Source organism: Cervus canadensis, chromosome 4 (genome assembly GCF_019320065.1).
Source record: "Cervus canadensis isolate Bull #8, Minnesota chromosome 4, ASM1932006v1, whole genome shotgun sequence".
NCBI lineage: Eukaryota > Metazoa > Chordata > Mammalia > Artiodactyla > Cervidae > Cervus > Cervus canadensis.
The window spans coordinates 15,484,527-15,499,976 of record NC_057389.1 but is presented as its reverse complement, the minus strand read 5'-3'; the positions used below and the strand labels follow the sequence as shown (position 1 = coordinate 15,499,976).

The window sequence follows — 15,450 nt, the reverse complement described above, 5'->3', positions numbered from 1 at the left end:
TCAGGATCTCTGAGCTTCATATCCCACATACAAAGAGTCTAGCGTGGTGACCGGCACAAAGTAAGCCCCCAAATGCTCTCATTATCAGTGTTGTTTATATTAACAGATATTTATACCACTTTCTGATGGTTGGATGGCATCACTGACTCAATGGACATGAGTTTGAGTAAACTCCGGGAGTTGGTGATGGAAAGGGAGGCCTAGCACGCTGCAGTCCATGGGGTTGCAAAGACATGACTGATCGACTGAATTGAACTGAACTGATACCACTTTCTATTAACAGGTTATTTGTATCACAGGTTATAATAACTATATGTTATGTATCTTACTTGTCCAATCCAGCACATTAAATAAGATGGATCAAGGGATTGAGCCATTTTGAAAGCTTCATGAGCTTGCTAGAAAAAAATGACAAAAAATAGTCAATTTATAAGTCTAATATTAAATCACTTATATTAAAAAAGCATAAGAGAATAAGAAAAATCAGACTTGTAAACATAAATACAAATGAAACAGTGAACTAAAACTTCACTGTTTAAGCACAATTTGCACTTGCATGTGCAGCAACACTTAAAACAATGTCTTAAATACCTAGTCCTAAAAAGAATTCTGGAGGCTTCCCAGGTGGCTCAGTGGTAAAGAATCTGGATGCCAATGCAAGAGACACGGGTTTGATCCCTGGGTCAGGAAGATCCCCTGGAAGAGGAAGGGGCAACCCACTCCAGTACTCTTGTCTGGAGAATTACATGGACAGAGGAGTCTGGCACTCTGCAGTCCATGGGGTTGCAAAGACTTGGACACAATTCAGCAACTGAGCATGCGCAAAACAGTTCTGGATACAACGGATTTCTCTACAGGCTTGGGAGTTCTGGTCCTCAATGAAAGGGCACCGCAGGTGTCTACCTCTTGGTCTGCAAAATTTTCAGTCAATCACCCAACTATCTACTAAGCCACAGGTTTAATGCAGGGCTTCCCAGGTGGCTCAGATGGTAAAGGGTCTGCCTGTAGTGCAGGAGACCTGGATTCAATCCCTGGGTTGGGAAGATCCCCTGGAGAAGGAAATGGCAACCCACTGCAGTATTCTTGGTTAGAGAATCCTTATGGACAGAGGAGCCTGGAGGGCTACAGTCCATGGGTCACAAAGACTCAGACACGACTGAGTGATTACCACAACACAGGTTTAACGGAAATACTTAGAGAAGACTATCTATTCCCCTCGCCTTGAACTTAACTGGGAAGATAAAAACTATTACTAACAACCAGTGAGGTCTGAGAACTGCTAGTGGGTGAAAAGGAATGGTCAACATAAATCTGCACTAAGCATTTAGGAAACTTTCAAGACACTCCACTTAGACACTTAAAATCACATCACATGTTTTTTTCTTTTTTCTGCTATGAAGAATAGCTTATTATATGTTGCTTTACACTGTTTTCCCCATAATCTCTGCATGGCTGGATATCGTCTCTTCTTCCTTATGAGACCGTAGGCTCACAGGCAACACTACCATAAAACCACAGTCATAGCTTACTGACTAAAACTTTGCTTTGCTTAAATTTTTAAAAAATATTTTCACATATTTTAAGATTCAAATTAGTATTTTTCTTCACTTTATTTACAGTCCCCCAAAGCAGTCTTTGCAGAGACTTCATGTATCCCTGAGAATATCACTGAAGCTATTTTAAAAGGATGATATTCAATATACTGGCTGAAACACAAAACAGTATAGGTGTGCTATTATCTACAGATCCATGGAAATTTCTGAAAGTGAAAGTCGCTCAGTCATGTCCGACTCTTTGCGACCCCATGGCCTGTATAGCCCATGGAATTCTCCAGGCCAGAACACTGGAGTGGGCAGCCTTTCCCTTCTCCAGGGGAATCTTCCCAAGGTGGGGATCTTCCCAGGCCTCCCACATTGCAGGCGGATTCTTTACCGGCTAAGCCACCAGAGAAGTCCAAGAACACTGGAGGGTATAGCCTGTCCCTTCTCGAGCAGATCTTCCCGACCCAGGGATCGAACTGCGGTCTCCTGCACTGCAGGCGGATCCTTTACCAACTGAGCCTCCGGGGGAGCAAATGAGACCTGCAGACAGGCTCCCCATCACTGTAGCTCCAATTTCTCTAACATACAACTGTTTGAGTATAACAAAGTATACCGTACATATAAAGGGATTAGTATCTGTTAAAGGCGAATCTAAATCACCAAAGCAAAGGTTAAATTTAAGTTTCTAGAGAGTACTAATCATTGCCCTTACTTCATCATCTCACCCCTAAGACATGTATGAAAGATAAAAAGAAAAACACCCAAATAATTCATAATAAAATTGTTTTACTCTCTAAATGAAAATACAATATAATTATAAAACCAGAAATTTCTTGGGACATGGGAAGGAAAACAAATCTTATACATTCAATGTTCAATATAGTAAAGGAAATGCTATCCAACATCTAGCATATCAAGGAGAATGCTATATAGATGAACAATGTGCAAAGTATTTCTCCACAAGAAGCTGAGTTATTATGAAGAGATCACACATAGAAAACATTCTTTACTTAGAATACAACAAAGCAGACAATATAGTATTTACCTCAATTTTTTCATTTGCAAGGTATAACACTCCCAAGTTGGTCCATGCAACTGCATTCTAAAAAACAAATAAAATTAGGTCCTTTATCTACATGGCAGTCTCAGAAAATTAACACTAAATTTTGATGTTCTTTTTCACAGACAGAGACACAGAACACTCACAATTTGTTCTGACTGGATTGATTTGATGAAACAGTGCTGAGCAAGGGCATAATTTCCAATACCTGAAAAATACAGACTTTGATAAAACTGAACTTTATTGTCTAAAACAATCTAAAAATATTGAAGTGTTAATTCAATTCTTACCACTGTAACATGAAACTACACCAAGCGCATTCCAGTATAAGTGATTATTACTGTCAAGTCTCACAGCTTTTTTTAGACACTGAAAAGTAAAATTAGATACATTTTTATTTCTTGAAATATCAACATTTATATACAGATGAATGTGAATTTATGTGAAAACATTCTAGTATTTACTTTATCAAAAGCACCTTTCAGAAAAGATCTTAATTTTTTTAAAAAAGTTTATAAAAAATTTCTCAAAATCATACATGCATAGATTTCTCCAACAACTCTTGAAGGTCATCTGAGTTGCTGCCTGTGTCTGCTAGATGTTGTGCTTGGCGATAATAATTAATTCCAAGGTCACACCATGTATTAGATGTAGACATCAGTTTTAATGCACGACCGTAACATCTATGGAAACATAAAAGTGAATGTTATATTTTGTTATGACATTCTAATTTAATTTGAATGTCATCAAATGACCATCTTTGTAAATTACCTTCCTCCAAGATGGAGGAGCTCATTTTTCTTTAATACTTGTTTTCCTTCTTTCTGACCTAGAAGGACTCCTAAGACACTGACATTCACTTTAGATGGTGAGACAGCAGAAAGACTGGTACAAGCGTCCCCAACTAGCTTCCAAAGGCAAGACACATCAGCTCGATGTTGCAGAGCCCTAAAAAAAGAAACTGTGATGCTTAAAAATTATTTCCAAAAAGTATGGCATTTATCTCTTTCACTGCTACATACAATTAAATCAGGAAAAGTGTACATGGTTCCTTAATTAAATGCAGCAAATGCTTTACTGAATTTACTAACCATTTTATATCTTATTACCTCCTTTTTAAGAAGAAAGGAAGAGGGGAAGGAGAATGAATTAAGTGACAGAAACTGTGCAAACATTTCTTTGGTACTCTTTATCATTTTTCTTAGAAGCAGCAGAAATCCCATAAATAAATCAATAAATTATCCAGGACTAATTTACCTTTAATACTGGATCTTTTAAATTATACCTTTTGTGTTTGTCTATTTAAACAAAAACCAAACCAGTAAAGTGCCTAACTCTCTCTTAGTTGATTATCATAAACTTAGGTTTTGCTTGATCGCCCTCAAATTTAAGAAAAAGAACTAGCAAATGTATAACATAGCAAATATATTTGGTGATCCAAAGGAGTTTTACTTTCTGAGTTCAAGAATACCAAAAATCTAAATATGAAAGTATGAAAAGTCCCTATCTTTTGAAGGAAGTTAAGACTCAGTGGACAAGCTCAAAAAATAAATAAAAATATTAATTATGGTGACAAAGGGCACTTCTTTTTAAGAATGAGAAAATCTCAGCTATTCATTTCTCTGCACTTTTCTCAAAATCTTACAAATAAAACACAGCAATTGCACAATTAAGCCAAGTCTCAGTAATCAGCCATCACAAACAGCTATGTTACTGGCAGATGGACAAGCAGATGGAACATTGTTCATAGCCTTTTCTACTCATGGAGTCCAGCCAAAAATCATTTTCCAATGTCTTTCTGAGAAACAAGATTAATTATTGCAGTCATCACTGAAAGCCCAATGTGAGGATCAGGAGGAAGGGCAACATTATTTGTAGCTCCTCTGCCTAAGTATCTTAGTGCAGTTTCCAAAATTGACAGCATGAAAGGTGAAAACAGAGAGGAAAAAAAAGAAGAGAATCACTGGCAGTTTAACAACCCAAACTCTTAACTCCTTTTAAGTTCAGTAAAAAATAAAATATCTGTAAAGTGAAATAACTTCTATTGCCCTTACACCAGAATTGAAGTCATGTGAACATTCAAGTATAGAGGTAAATACAAACTTGGGACTATCTATCACTTTAAAAGTTCTATATACCAAAAAAACAAAACAAAACAAAAAAGTTCTATATACCTACTTGTAATTAGTTGTGAGTGCTACATGGTATCCAGAACAAAATTCTCCACTCAGAAAGGCAGTATTTGGAGCTGAAGCATCACCACTCAAAGACTCACATTTACCCTTAAACGCTAGTTCAAACAAATTACACCCTCTTCACAATACCATCCTCTATGCAAAGAGTTTTAAGTGTTATGAAAGACTTGAAAAGAAACTACACAAATCAGAGGGAGAAAAAAGAGTGAAGCTTTCACTTCAAATTTGGTTCATATTCAAAGCAAATCAATTCGAGAGCAAGGAAATCAATCAGACACAGAGGAGAAGTCAAGTAGGAAAAGAAAGTGAAGCACACTAAAGATGTTTAAGAGCAAAAAAACGTAATTCTGCGTCTAACTTGTGTACCTTTTACAGCCATCTATCACAAATAACATTCCATTTAAATACTGAATATAGTTCCATAAAATAACCAGATTTGCTGAAACATTTCTTCTTTCTTGTTATTAGATACCACTTTTTTTCCTACACAGATTCTCTCCAGGAACAATCAGACTGCTACTTCACCTTTAGTCCTACCCACAAGTCTAACATAGGCTCTAACTACTGAAGGTAAAGCCAGATATACACCTAAAGTGCCATTTACCAACCAGTTCCAATTAGACACTTGTACCTCTAGGTCTCCTGAAAGAGAACAGGAACACAGTGGTACCCAAGCTGCTGCTCCACTAGCTGACTACTTCTTCCTTCCCACTCTTCTCTATGCATCCAGCATTTGAGCTGCTTAAAAGCAAGAAACAGTATCTGTTCCCCAGTGCAAAATCAATACAATATGTATGCTGTAGAATTAATTGGTTAGTCTGTCATTCTTTATGTTTGAGATTCTGAATAATGACTGCTATAGCTAATAGGATAAACAGAGAATGATTTTCTAAATTTGGCTTTATTATAATACTAAGAAAATAAACACAATAAATAATAATACTAACCGAGTAAAATATTCCAGTGCTTTCTCTATGTAGTCTACAGCTTTCCCATCAAGATAATCGACTAGAGCTGCTTTTGCCAACAGGAGGTGGCATTCACCCAAACCTAAAATCAGGTAAGTTTGCAGTTGTTAAAATATGTAAAAGAAACACTGAAAATGAAAATCAAATAAGTTTATTGGTGTACTGTAACAGCCGCCCTCCAGAAGACAAAATGTAATGGCATTTTATAAAAAGTATCTTTGAGCATGGTCTTGCATACATTCATTGAAGAATTCAAATGGCAGGGTTCTGTTGGAGCAAACATGTGTCGAAAGATAGTATCTATGGAACCTACGAATTTTCATGATTTTGAACAAATTACTTACCTCTTAAAATCTTATCTTTGAAAATGGGGATATCACTTAATAATATCTAATATGATGCTACTACCCGCTATCACGTTATTATCATCTGGTGTCATGAAAAACAAGATTTGATCTCTCTACATTCAAAACATTCATTGGGCTTCCCTTGTGGCTTGGCTGGTAGAGAATCCACCTGCAATGCAGGAGACCTGGGTTCAATCCCGTGGTTGGGAAGATGCCGTGGAGAAGGGAAAGGCTACTCATTCCAGTATTCTGGCCTGGAGAATTCCACGGATTATATAGTCCATGGGGTCGCAAAGAGTCAGACATGACTGAGCAACTTTCACGTTCATACTATAAAAATTAAATGAAATAGTAATTTCCTAAATTGCCTAGAAAACATTTAATAAATGTGAATTCTCCTTCTGTTAAGGAATTTCATAAAAATTTTTTTTAAGGGTTTCATGGTCTAAGTTGCATGTCACTTATAACACACAGTACTTCTGAATTAAACTCCCCACTGATTCTTTTAAAAGGAAAAGGAAATGGAGGAAAGCAAATACAATGAACTCCAGTGCTTTTTTTAACGGTTAGAAATAATCATTTAAAAAGTAATTAAATATGGGTGGTGGTGTTTTACTTGAAATTACAAAAAGAAGGAATAGATACCTATAAAGGAACTAAAATTAATTTAGATAATTACAAACAATGAAAATTGCCTCTAAAGTTCAAAAACTGAAAAAAATGAGGTTCTATAACTTACAAAGTAACTAAAACCTATTATGATATTCTGAGGATATAGTGTATGAATTATCAAAATACAAGAGTAGGAAAATTCCTGTTTTAGAGATCTAATTTTTAGATCCAGTACCTGTCATGCTATTTATCTAAAAGCTGTGTCTGTATCATATTACTATTTGTTAACTGTCACAAAGCAAAGTCTGACCTTTCTAGATTCAGACCTATGTAACAAGCTATCCTATAAAAGGCTCTTCCTGGACACATGTGACTGACTAAAGAAGTTCTTTTCAAGTTACTCAATACATTGAGACATTTATTCAAGGATTTTATACTTTGGCATCACAAAAAGTCAAAGGAGCTTTTAAAAAGCAATTACCTTTCAGAGCAGGCACATAATCTTCTTTCTTGTTAATGATCAGCTGGTACTGAGCTACCGCCTCCTTATATTTGCCAAGGGTTTGCTGTATTGCTGCCACCTTAAACACACTGTAGATGGACTCTGGGTTCAGCTCACTGGCTTTTGTGAAGGATTTCAAGGCTGTTGTATAGCCACCTCTGCTTAGGTATGCCTCTCCTAATGACTCCCAGCAATTGAAGTCCTTCGGGTCTGCCCTTAATGCTGCCTGTAAACTAAGAATTTCAAGAAAGAGTAAGAGAAGTAATAGTGATAAAACTACTTCCACACCTGAAAGGAAAATACAAAGTAATTTAGCTAAATCACACATATCCATGGTTTCCCTGATGGATAAAAGGGAAAACCTGTATTTATTTAAAGCAGATATACCTGTTCCTTTTATGACATAAATTTTTTAATAGTATGAAATTTTATTGTAATTTTGGAATGAATAAAAATATTTTTTTGAAGAAATGTCCACCATAATTTCTTTTCTTTGACTGTGTGGGAAAACTCCAATTTCCTATCCTACCAGAACAGGTATACATCTTAACATCACAGTCTATAAGCCCTCACCAAGAAATATGAGAGTTGAAAATGGGAATAACAGGCATACTTTTAATTTTGGATCAAATTCCATATCCATGAAAACTTTAAATGCCTGTATTCTAGGTACTAACATAAATCAGAAACAACTTTGATTCAAACACATTTTCTTTACACAGTTCAAACCAAACGACTACAAGTGAGCTGCCCCAAATGCCCTTTGAGCTACTAATATCTCTCCTGTCCCAAAACAATGCTTGTTGATGTGAGAAAAACAAAGATACTGACCTTGGCTTATTATCACTCCTTAAATATATACTGAGAACCTACTATACACATGATACTATTAAGACTTTACTTGACTGGATATCTCTCTCTCCTTAACACGAGGACATTAGTTAATCCAGTTTTGTAATTCCAGTGCATGCAGATAATAACAGCCAATAAACCATAAATAAATTTTGCTACTTCTTCAATTAAAATACAGTCTGGTGGACAGCAACTTGTCAGTTCATTTTGGATACAAATGGAGTTTAATTTAAGGAAGCATTAGGCTAACAGAAGTTAAATATAGAAAGGTGCCTTACTCAGCCACCGCTTGGGAATGCTGACCAGCTTTCAGATAGTATAGGCCTCGCCTAAGCCAGGCCCACTTTGCCGTCCCAGCACTTGCCTTTTGAGTGACTGTTGTCAGGATAGCTAAGGCAGTTTCCTAACAAAAAGAAAAGACTAATGTTAGAGATATTAAATATTATAAAAAATACTGAACATTTATATAAACAGATATATTTTCATTTACCACTTCTGATTTTTTAAGCTTAAACTGGTATATACTGAAACCACACACTTTCAACATTAAGCAATTCAGTATCTGCCAAGAAAAATTTACTCAATTTATAAGCAGTGGCACAAAGACTTCTATAGCATCTAAAAATAAAAAATAACTTTCAAATACACATATAAAAATATTTCTACTTCTATACTCAGAATAAAATAAAAGACAAAAGTGTTTAAATTATTAGACATACCATCTCTTCAAGCTCAACACTTAAGTCAACTGCTGCAGCTCCAGATTCCGCATCGGTGTCATCTAATTCAAAAGCTTTCCTATAACATCCACGGGCCCTATTTTTATCACCTACTACATCTTTGTAATAATGACCTAAATAGCAGAAAACTTTGCCCATGTATGTATCCAGTTTGGCAGCCTTTGGGAAAAAAAATGATAATTACAAAATATTGAAGTTTGTTAGGATGGGTCCCTTTAAAAATACACACACACAAATACACAGATTAAAGCAAAAAATTAAATATACAATATGCCAAAACATCCTTTAACATAAGATTAAAAGCAGACATGAAAGCTAGCCATCACTACTTATAGAAAAGTAAGCATAAAAATACTATTTCTTTGCTTTAAAAAATGTGAAATTTAGTTATTATTTCATCAATTTGACTATATGAATCAAGATAGGGATGCAAAACTTGTAGACGTTACACACCTAAAATATAAGTTAAACATGAAGCAGTATGTAAGACTCATAAGCTGATAAAAGTAGACTAGAATTACCTAAAAGCAATATTGTTTTCCAAAGGTAATTATGTTTCATTTTCTATAACATGTGTTTCTTAAATAAGTAACTTTTACATTTTTATGGTTTAATTTTCTCCTTGAAAACCCATACAACGTTCTCACAAAACCTTAGGTGTGAGAGATGGAACACAAAACAAACAATTCAGTAAAGACGAATCTTAAGGAGCTAACTTATTTGATTATCAATATTCATGATTTTATAATGAATCCATTTCAACTAAGAACTAAATAATAGAATGTGCTACCTTCAAAAAGTGGGTAAGAGCCTTTGTTTTATCTTTTCTTGTTTCTTCACCCATGGACCAATATGTTAACCCAAGTTGGTAATGATATTCAGCAACTTCAGCATCTTTCTCAAGAGCTCGCTGAAAACTAAGTCACAAAAGGGAAGGATGGAATATTTAGATAGGGAGGTAGGTAGGTAGATAATTTAAAAAATTAGGAGACCCCTAACTGGAACACTGGAAGTTCGAGTGATTCAAGGATGCCAAATTTGAAACAAGCTGTGGCTTCCTTGGTGGCTCAGTCGGTAAAGAAACTGCCTGCAGTGCAAGAAATCCAGGTTTGATCCCTGGGTCCAGCAGGTCCTCTGGAGAAGAGAATGGCTACCCACTCCAGTATTTTTGCCTGGAAAATTCAATGGACAGAGGAGCCTGGTGGGCTACAGTCCATGGGGTCGTAATGAGTCAGACATGACTAAGCAATTAATACTGGGACTTAGGATTTAGATCATGAAGAAAAAAAAAAAAAAGATTTAAAGAAGAACTTAAAACCAGTTATACATACTTATTGAACATTATGATTAGCTAGTAAGATTTCAAAAATCCACCATGAAATCTTCCATAGTTACTGTGCTATATAAAAAAAAATACATTTTTTAAAAATAGTAAAGCTTACAAAGATCAAATTTATGCAAAACTAAATCTTTATCTGGACATGAATTTGAGCAAACTCCAGGAGACAGTGGAGAAAAGAGGAGCCAACAATCCACGGGGTGACAGAGTTGGACACAGCTTAGCAACAACAAAAACAACAATGAAAATCTTTATCAAACTCCTTCAGTTCAAATTTTCAAGAAATAATAAATTAAGACATGTCTAGATTTATGAGCAATCTAAAGATATCCTCACCATTTTTCTGCTTGTAGATAGTCCTTTTTGGTAAAATGAATCAAAGCCTCCAGGGCATGAGCTTCAGTTAGGTCAGGGTAAGAAGAGAGAAGGTCTTCCATAATCTATAAAGTATACATCTATCAATTCCATATCCAGACAAAAATAATTTTTAACTTAAAAACTCAGCTCAAATGAAAACACCAACCTTTGAAGCTTCATCTAATGAGCCCTTGTTCAGATAGGCCAAGCCTTTGAGAACCAAAAGTCCTGGGATATTATTTGCATCAGAAACCTAGAAAATAATTTAAAGAATTGCTGTAAATCTCCCACAACACAATGCAGCAGAGTTTGCTTTAACTAAAGAATGACCAATGCATAAAGACTCGGATAGAGGTCCTGATTTCTATCACTATTAACACTTTCATTCTTCGTAATCTTCTCATTAAAGAAAATTAGAGAATAGCATAATAAACTCACATCTACTTATCATTCATTTTCAAAATTATTAACTCAAAGTTAATCCTTTACCATCTGTATGTCTACCCATTTTATCAAACTCCTGCTTAGATTACCCCCAAATTATAAATTTTTACCTGATACTTCAGTATCTATATCTAATAAATAAGTTTATTTTTAATAACATACTACCATCATAAACATGTATGCAAAACCAACAATACATCCTTAACACCATCAAATAATTAGCCAGTGTTCAAATTTATCATTTGTCTTATAAAATATTTAAACAATTTGTTTTAATCAAATCTAAATAAGGTGCATATATTTCAACTGGTTGATACGTCTAAGACTCTTCTAATTTACAGAGTTCTCTTCCATCTCTTTTTTTTCTCCCTTACTATGGAAAATACAGGCCACTGTCATTGTTTCTCAGAGTATGGCATTTGATGAATGCATTCTCATGGTACTGACATGTTACCTGATCCCCTGTATCTTCTATAAATCAGTAGGTCTAGAAGATTGATCTGATTAGGTTTGATGCTCTGGCAAGAATACTTCGTTGTGTACCTGCGCCTGATTATGTCTAGTTGTCTTTTTTCTCATGATGTTTTAATCCATTTCAGACTGCAAAATAGTGATTTTCCAATTCTATCATTCCTTCTTTCCTTACTCAATGGCATAATTCAACAAAGAGAAGATTTTCCTCCTCTCATTATCTCTTTGATTACTCTGAGAACATTTCATAAGGGACACACAGGGTACTTCTTTCTTTCTAACTGGTTCCTTAGCATCCTTCAAAGATTCACTTTATTGAGGATGTTTCACTGATTTTTTTTGCTATCAACATTAACATAAGGATTTAAATATAAATGATGTCTTTTAATCTACTGCAGTTACTAGTTCCCAAAGCATCCCCTCTTTAGTCAGCAAAAATCAGTTCATGCTAGCTCCTGAACCCTTCTGGGATAATTCTAACAGCCTTTTCTAGTTTCTTTGATTTCCTGCATTATAAGATGTTCTGGGCTCTTCTTGTTCATTTTCTGTCTCAGACTTGGATTTTACCAGTTCTTCCAGAAACTCGTTTTTTATTGTAAAAAACAAACAAAAAAAACTATGGAAAGACATTTCCAAAGCATTCACACAAAACACACTGTTGGGGGAAGACAAGAAGACAGGTAGAAAACAAAAAAATAAGATACTCGGTCTTGAAGGATTCTGACAGCTGTTCTGATTTTAAAGAAATACTATGAAATGCAAAGCCGTTTGAAATATACAAAACAAGGACTTTTTTTATAAAAATTCAAAACTCTGCAATATACTGAGTGATATAATGTCAATTTTACAAAAAAAACAGCCTTTATCTCAAAAATATCTTTAAAGGCACCATGAAGCTACTAGTGAGTGTCTTTAATAATTCTTGTCAATAATCTATGAAATATTATCTGAAGGGCAAAATTTAGAATTTCAAACTAATAATTATCAAGTAGTGATAACCCCAGAGGGCAAAAAGTAAAAAGGAGAATAAGGGCAAGAATGAGAAAGAAGCTGCACCATATGAAAAGCATTGTAAGCACTTAACCAAAAAGCGAACAAATAACCTGAGGCGTTTCCAAGCACGTAAATAACCTACAGAAGTGCAGATTCAGTGGATTCATACCTTTAACACAGAATTTTTCTAAGTAACTATTTGTGGCAAGGAGAGAATGGTTGATGCCTGGTTGACCAGACACTAAATGTTAATAACAAAGGGAGAATTCGATGATAAGACTACCTGATCAAGAGTACGAATTGCTTCCTCTGAAGATTCATAATCTGAGAGTTTAATCAAAGCCTCTGCTTTCAAACGAAGACAAAGATTCTTCTGATGCAGTCTGCCACCAGACACACCAAGGTTATCTATATTCTTCAGAGCTGACAAAAGGAAGGACATCTGAATGAAGACAACCAAACCACTTCACTTTTTTTTTCTTTTTAAGAGTAACATAACAAATTACAGATATAGTAAGAATAAAATGTTGAAACAATATACATGAAGAACAATTCAAAGCTAAATATAAATTCTTCCCTGAACTCTTTATGAAAATACCTGAATTTAAAACAGAACAGATCAAAATTTAAAACCTCTATCTTCACATAACATATAATAAAACTGAACATCCTGAAACACAACAATGGCTGTCTATAACTGCTACATAACAGACGTTAACCCTTAGCCAAAGCATCTATCACAAAAATAGCCCATTAAAGATAAGGGAAGGGTAAAGAAGCTGAATTAGGATGAACCATGGTAAATTATTTCTTAGCTGCAGAAGCAAGGTCACCAACTAGGTAAGAGCAGTGAATCGCTTCACTGATTTCTGACACCCACACCTGACCCATGTGAACATATTCAAATAAGCTCTAAGATACCTCTCTCCTTAATCTATTATCCACATTAGAGGAATCAAGAATCTACCCTGGAGTGAAGGTTGTAGGACACACCAGAAAATTCCCTATTGCAAAGAGAGAGCATCACCACACAAGCCTAAACTGACTTCATCAAAATTCCAAGTAACTTTGGAAAAATACTGTCAGTTTAAAAATAAATATAATAGTAGACATGCATACAGACTTGATGGGCTTTTTTTGACCTCCCCAATAAAATTTAAATTAGCTGTCAACTTAGAATACAAAATAAAGCACCACCATCGTTTTTCTTTAAGATGAGAAGCAGCAGGGTTGGCCACCCTTAAAGATGGCAGAAATACCTTGATTGCACGAAAGAACAGCTTCCTTAGGTTTATGCATTCTGACTTGGGCTTCTGCCAGATGATACCATCCAGCTGTGCAGAGGGGGCTTTCCTTTATCCCTAGGAATATAACAGCAAACATGAAGTCCAAGGTTTCCATTACTACAGAGGTGAAGAACCCCACCACCCACTCCCCAAATCAGTCTCCTCCCCTCTCCCTTGTCACCCATATCTAACCAGTCACAAAGTCACACTGATTCCATGCCCATCACTTCAGTTAGGATCTCCATCATCCATTCCAGATCAGTGCAAGTGCTTGCCCTCTACTCAAATTCATTCTCTACACTGCAGCCAGAATATTTCTAAAAATACATATGGGATTATGAAATCCCTATACTTAAGAACTTCCGACGGTTCCCAGTTGGATAACACACAAACTCCTTAATGAGGTTTGCAAGGCCCCTTTCCAGCCTCAATTGTTGTTTTCATACTTCATTTTCAAATCTCACTGAATGACCAGGAGTTCCAGGAATACCAGCTCTTCTCTCACCTCAGGCTATTTCAACTCTTGGCCTAAAACACCCTTCCTACTGCCAGGTTTTCCATTTGTCACTCAGATCTCAATTTGAATAAAAGTTCATCCAGAAACATCATACTGGGTAAGACTAAATTAAAGCCTCCTAATGGCATCACCGACTCAATGGACATGAGTTTGAATAAACTCCGGGAGTTGGTGATGGACAGGGTGGCATGCTGCGATTCATGGGGTCGCAAAGAGTTGGACACGACTGAGTGACTGAACTGCACTGAACTGAAGGATGGAGATATTATGTTTATTTTACAGATAAAAACAATAGGACACAAAGAGTTTAATGAACTTTCCTAAGGTCTTAAAATTTGTGAATGGCAGAATTGGAATTCAAACTTAAGCAGACTCCAGAATATGTATGTACATTTTTTTTTTGCTTCTATCCTAAATATATATATTCCTTAAAGAAAGGCCCGAAGATAAATAACTGCTGACTAACACCTATACCGCATGTTTTATGCTGCACACCATACACTTACCTTCTGTTAAGTACCTAACAGCATCTTCATACTTTTTGTCTTGTAATGCTTTAATGCCTAAACCTATGAGACCTGCACCACTTTGGGGATCCATTTCCACTAGTCTACAACAATACTGTTCTCCCTCGTCAGTAAGACTTCCTGGAATTAAAAGAAAAAGGTATTAGCATACATATACCAATATATGCCAAAACCTACGCACCATAATCTTTTTAAGTTTTTGAAACCTTAAATCTCAAAAGCTGGCTTCTACATACATCTCCACATTCTGATTCCAGGAATTCAAAACTTAAATAGATCAACAAATCTAGAAAATATTAACATTTCATTTTTAAAAATCATGTTCCTTCTTCTTCTTAAATATCAGAAGTAGAAACCACTTTATTCACAGCAGTATCAGTAAACCAAACCTGCTGTCATACTCAAGGGTTTCAAACAAGAAACCAAAGGCTACTTGTCATAATGCTAAGACTCAGCCACCACTTGCCACCAGGTCTCCCTTTTCTATTCAGCAGTAACAATTTCGATTGTTAGATGAAGGAATTCTTGTCAAGGGACAGACTCTTCACTAATTTCTCCCTGGACAATGTGCTGCCAGAGACGTGACGCCCAAGGTGCTAGAAGCAGTGGACTCGTCCAGCACACGGTACCTGGTACAAAGACTGAGTCACATTCTTCCCAGGCTTACAAGTTCAGCACTACATTTGTGCATTCTTTCAA

At 35.7% G+C, this 15,450-nt stretch overlaps 1 protein-coding gene across 5 annotated transcripts in view; it reads right to left on the bottom strand.

The window, feature by feature from the left end:
* The window catches only part of TTC37 (tetratricopeptide repeat domain 37), a 96,118-nt gene that overhangs the window by 54,270 nt on the left and 26,398 nt on the right, over positions 1 to 15,450 (bottom strand). For all 5 annotated transcript variants that reach the window (XM_043464618.1, XM_043464617.1, XM_043464616.1 and 2 more), the window contains 16 exons: positions 14,731 to 14,871; positions 13,681 to 13,782; positions 12,705 to 12,844; positions 10,680 to 10,766; positions 10,493 to 10,596; positions 9,608 to 9,734; positions 8,797 to 8,976; positions 8,356 to 8,480; positions 7,205 to 7,458; positions 5,744 to 5,846; positions 3,373 to 3,549; positions 3,140 to 3,284; positions 2,892 to 2,970; positions 2,748 to 2,809; positions 2,587 to 2,643; positions 330 to 398 (listed from right to left, as the gene is read on the bottom strand). In XM_043464618.1, the coding sequence (XP_043320553.1) occupies positions 330 to 398; positions 2,587 to 2,643; positions 2,748 to 2,809; positions 2,892 to 2,970; positions 3,140 to 3,284; positions 3,373 to 3,549; positions 5,744 to 5,846; positions 7,205 to 7,458; positions 8,356 to 8,480; positions 8,797 to 8,976; positions 9,608 to 9,734; positions 10,493 to 10,596; positions 10,680 to 10,766; positions 12,705 to 12,844; positions 13,681 to 13,782; positions 14,731 to 14,871 (1,952 nt within the window). The remainder of the gene's footprint in view (positions 1 to 329; positions 399 to 2,586; positions 2,644 to 2,747; positions 2,810 to 2,891; positions 2,971 to 3,139; positions 3,285 to 3,372; positions 3,550 to 5,743; positions 5,847 to 7,204; positions 7,459 to 8,355; positions 8,481 to 8,796; positions 8,977 to 9,607; positions 9,735 to 10,492; positions 10,597 to 10,679; positions 10,767 to 12,704; positions 12,845 to 13,680; positions 13,783 to 14,730; positions 14,872 to 15,450) is intronic.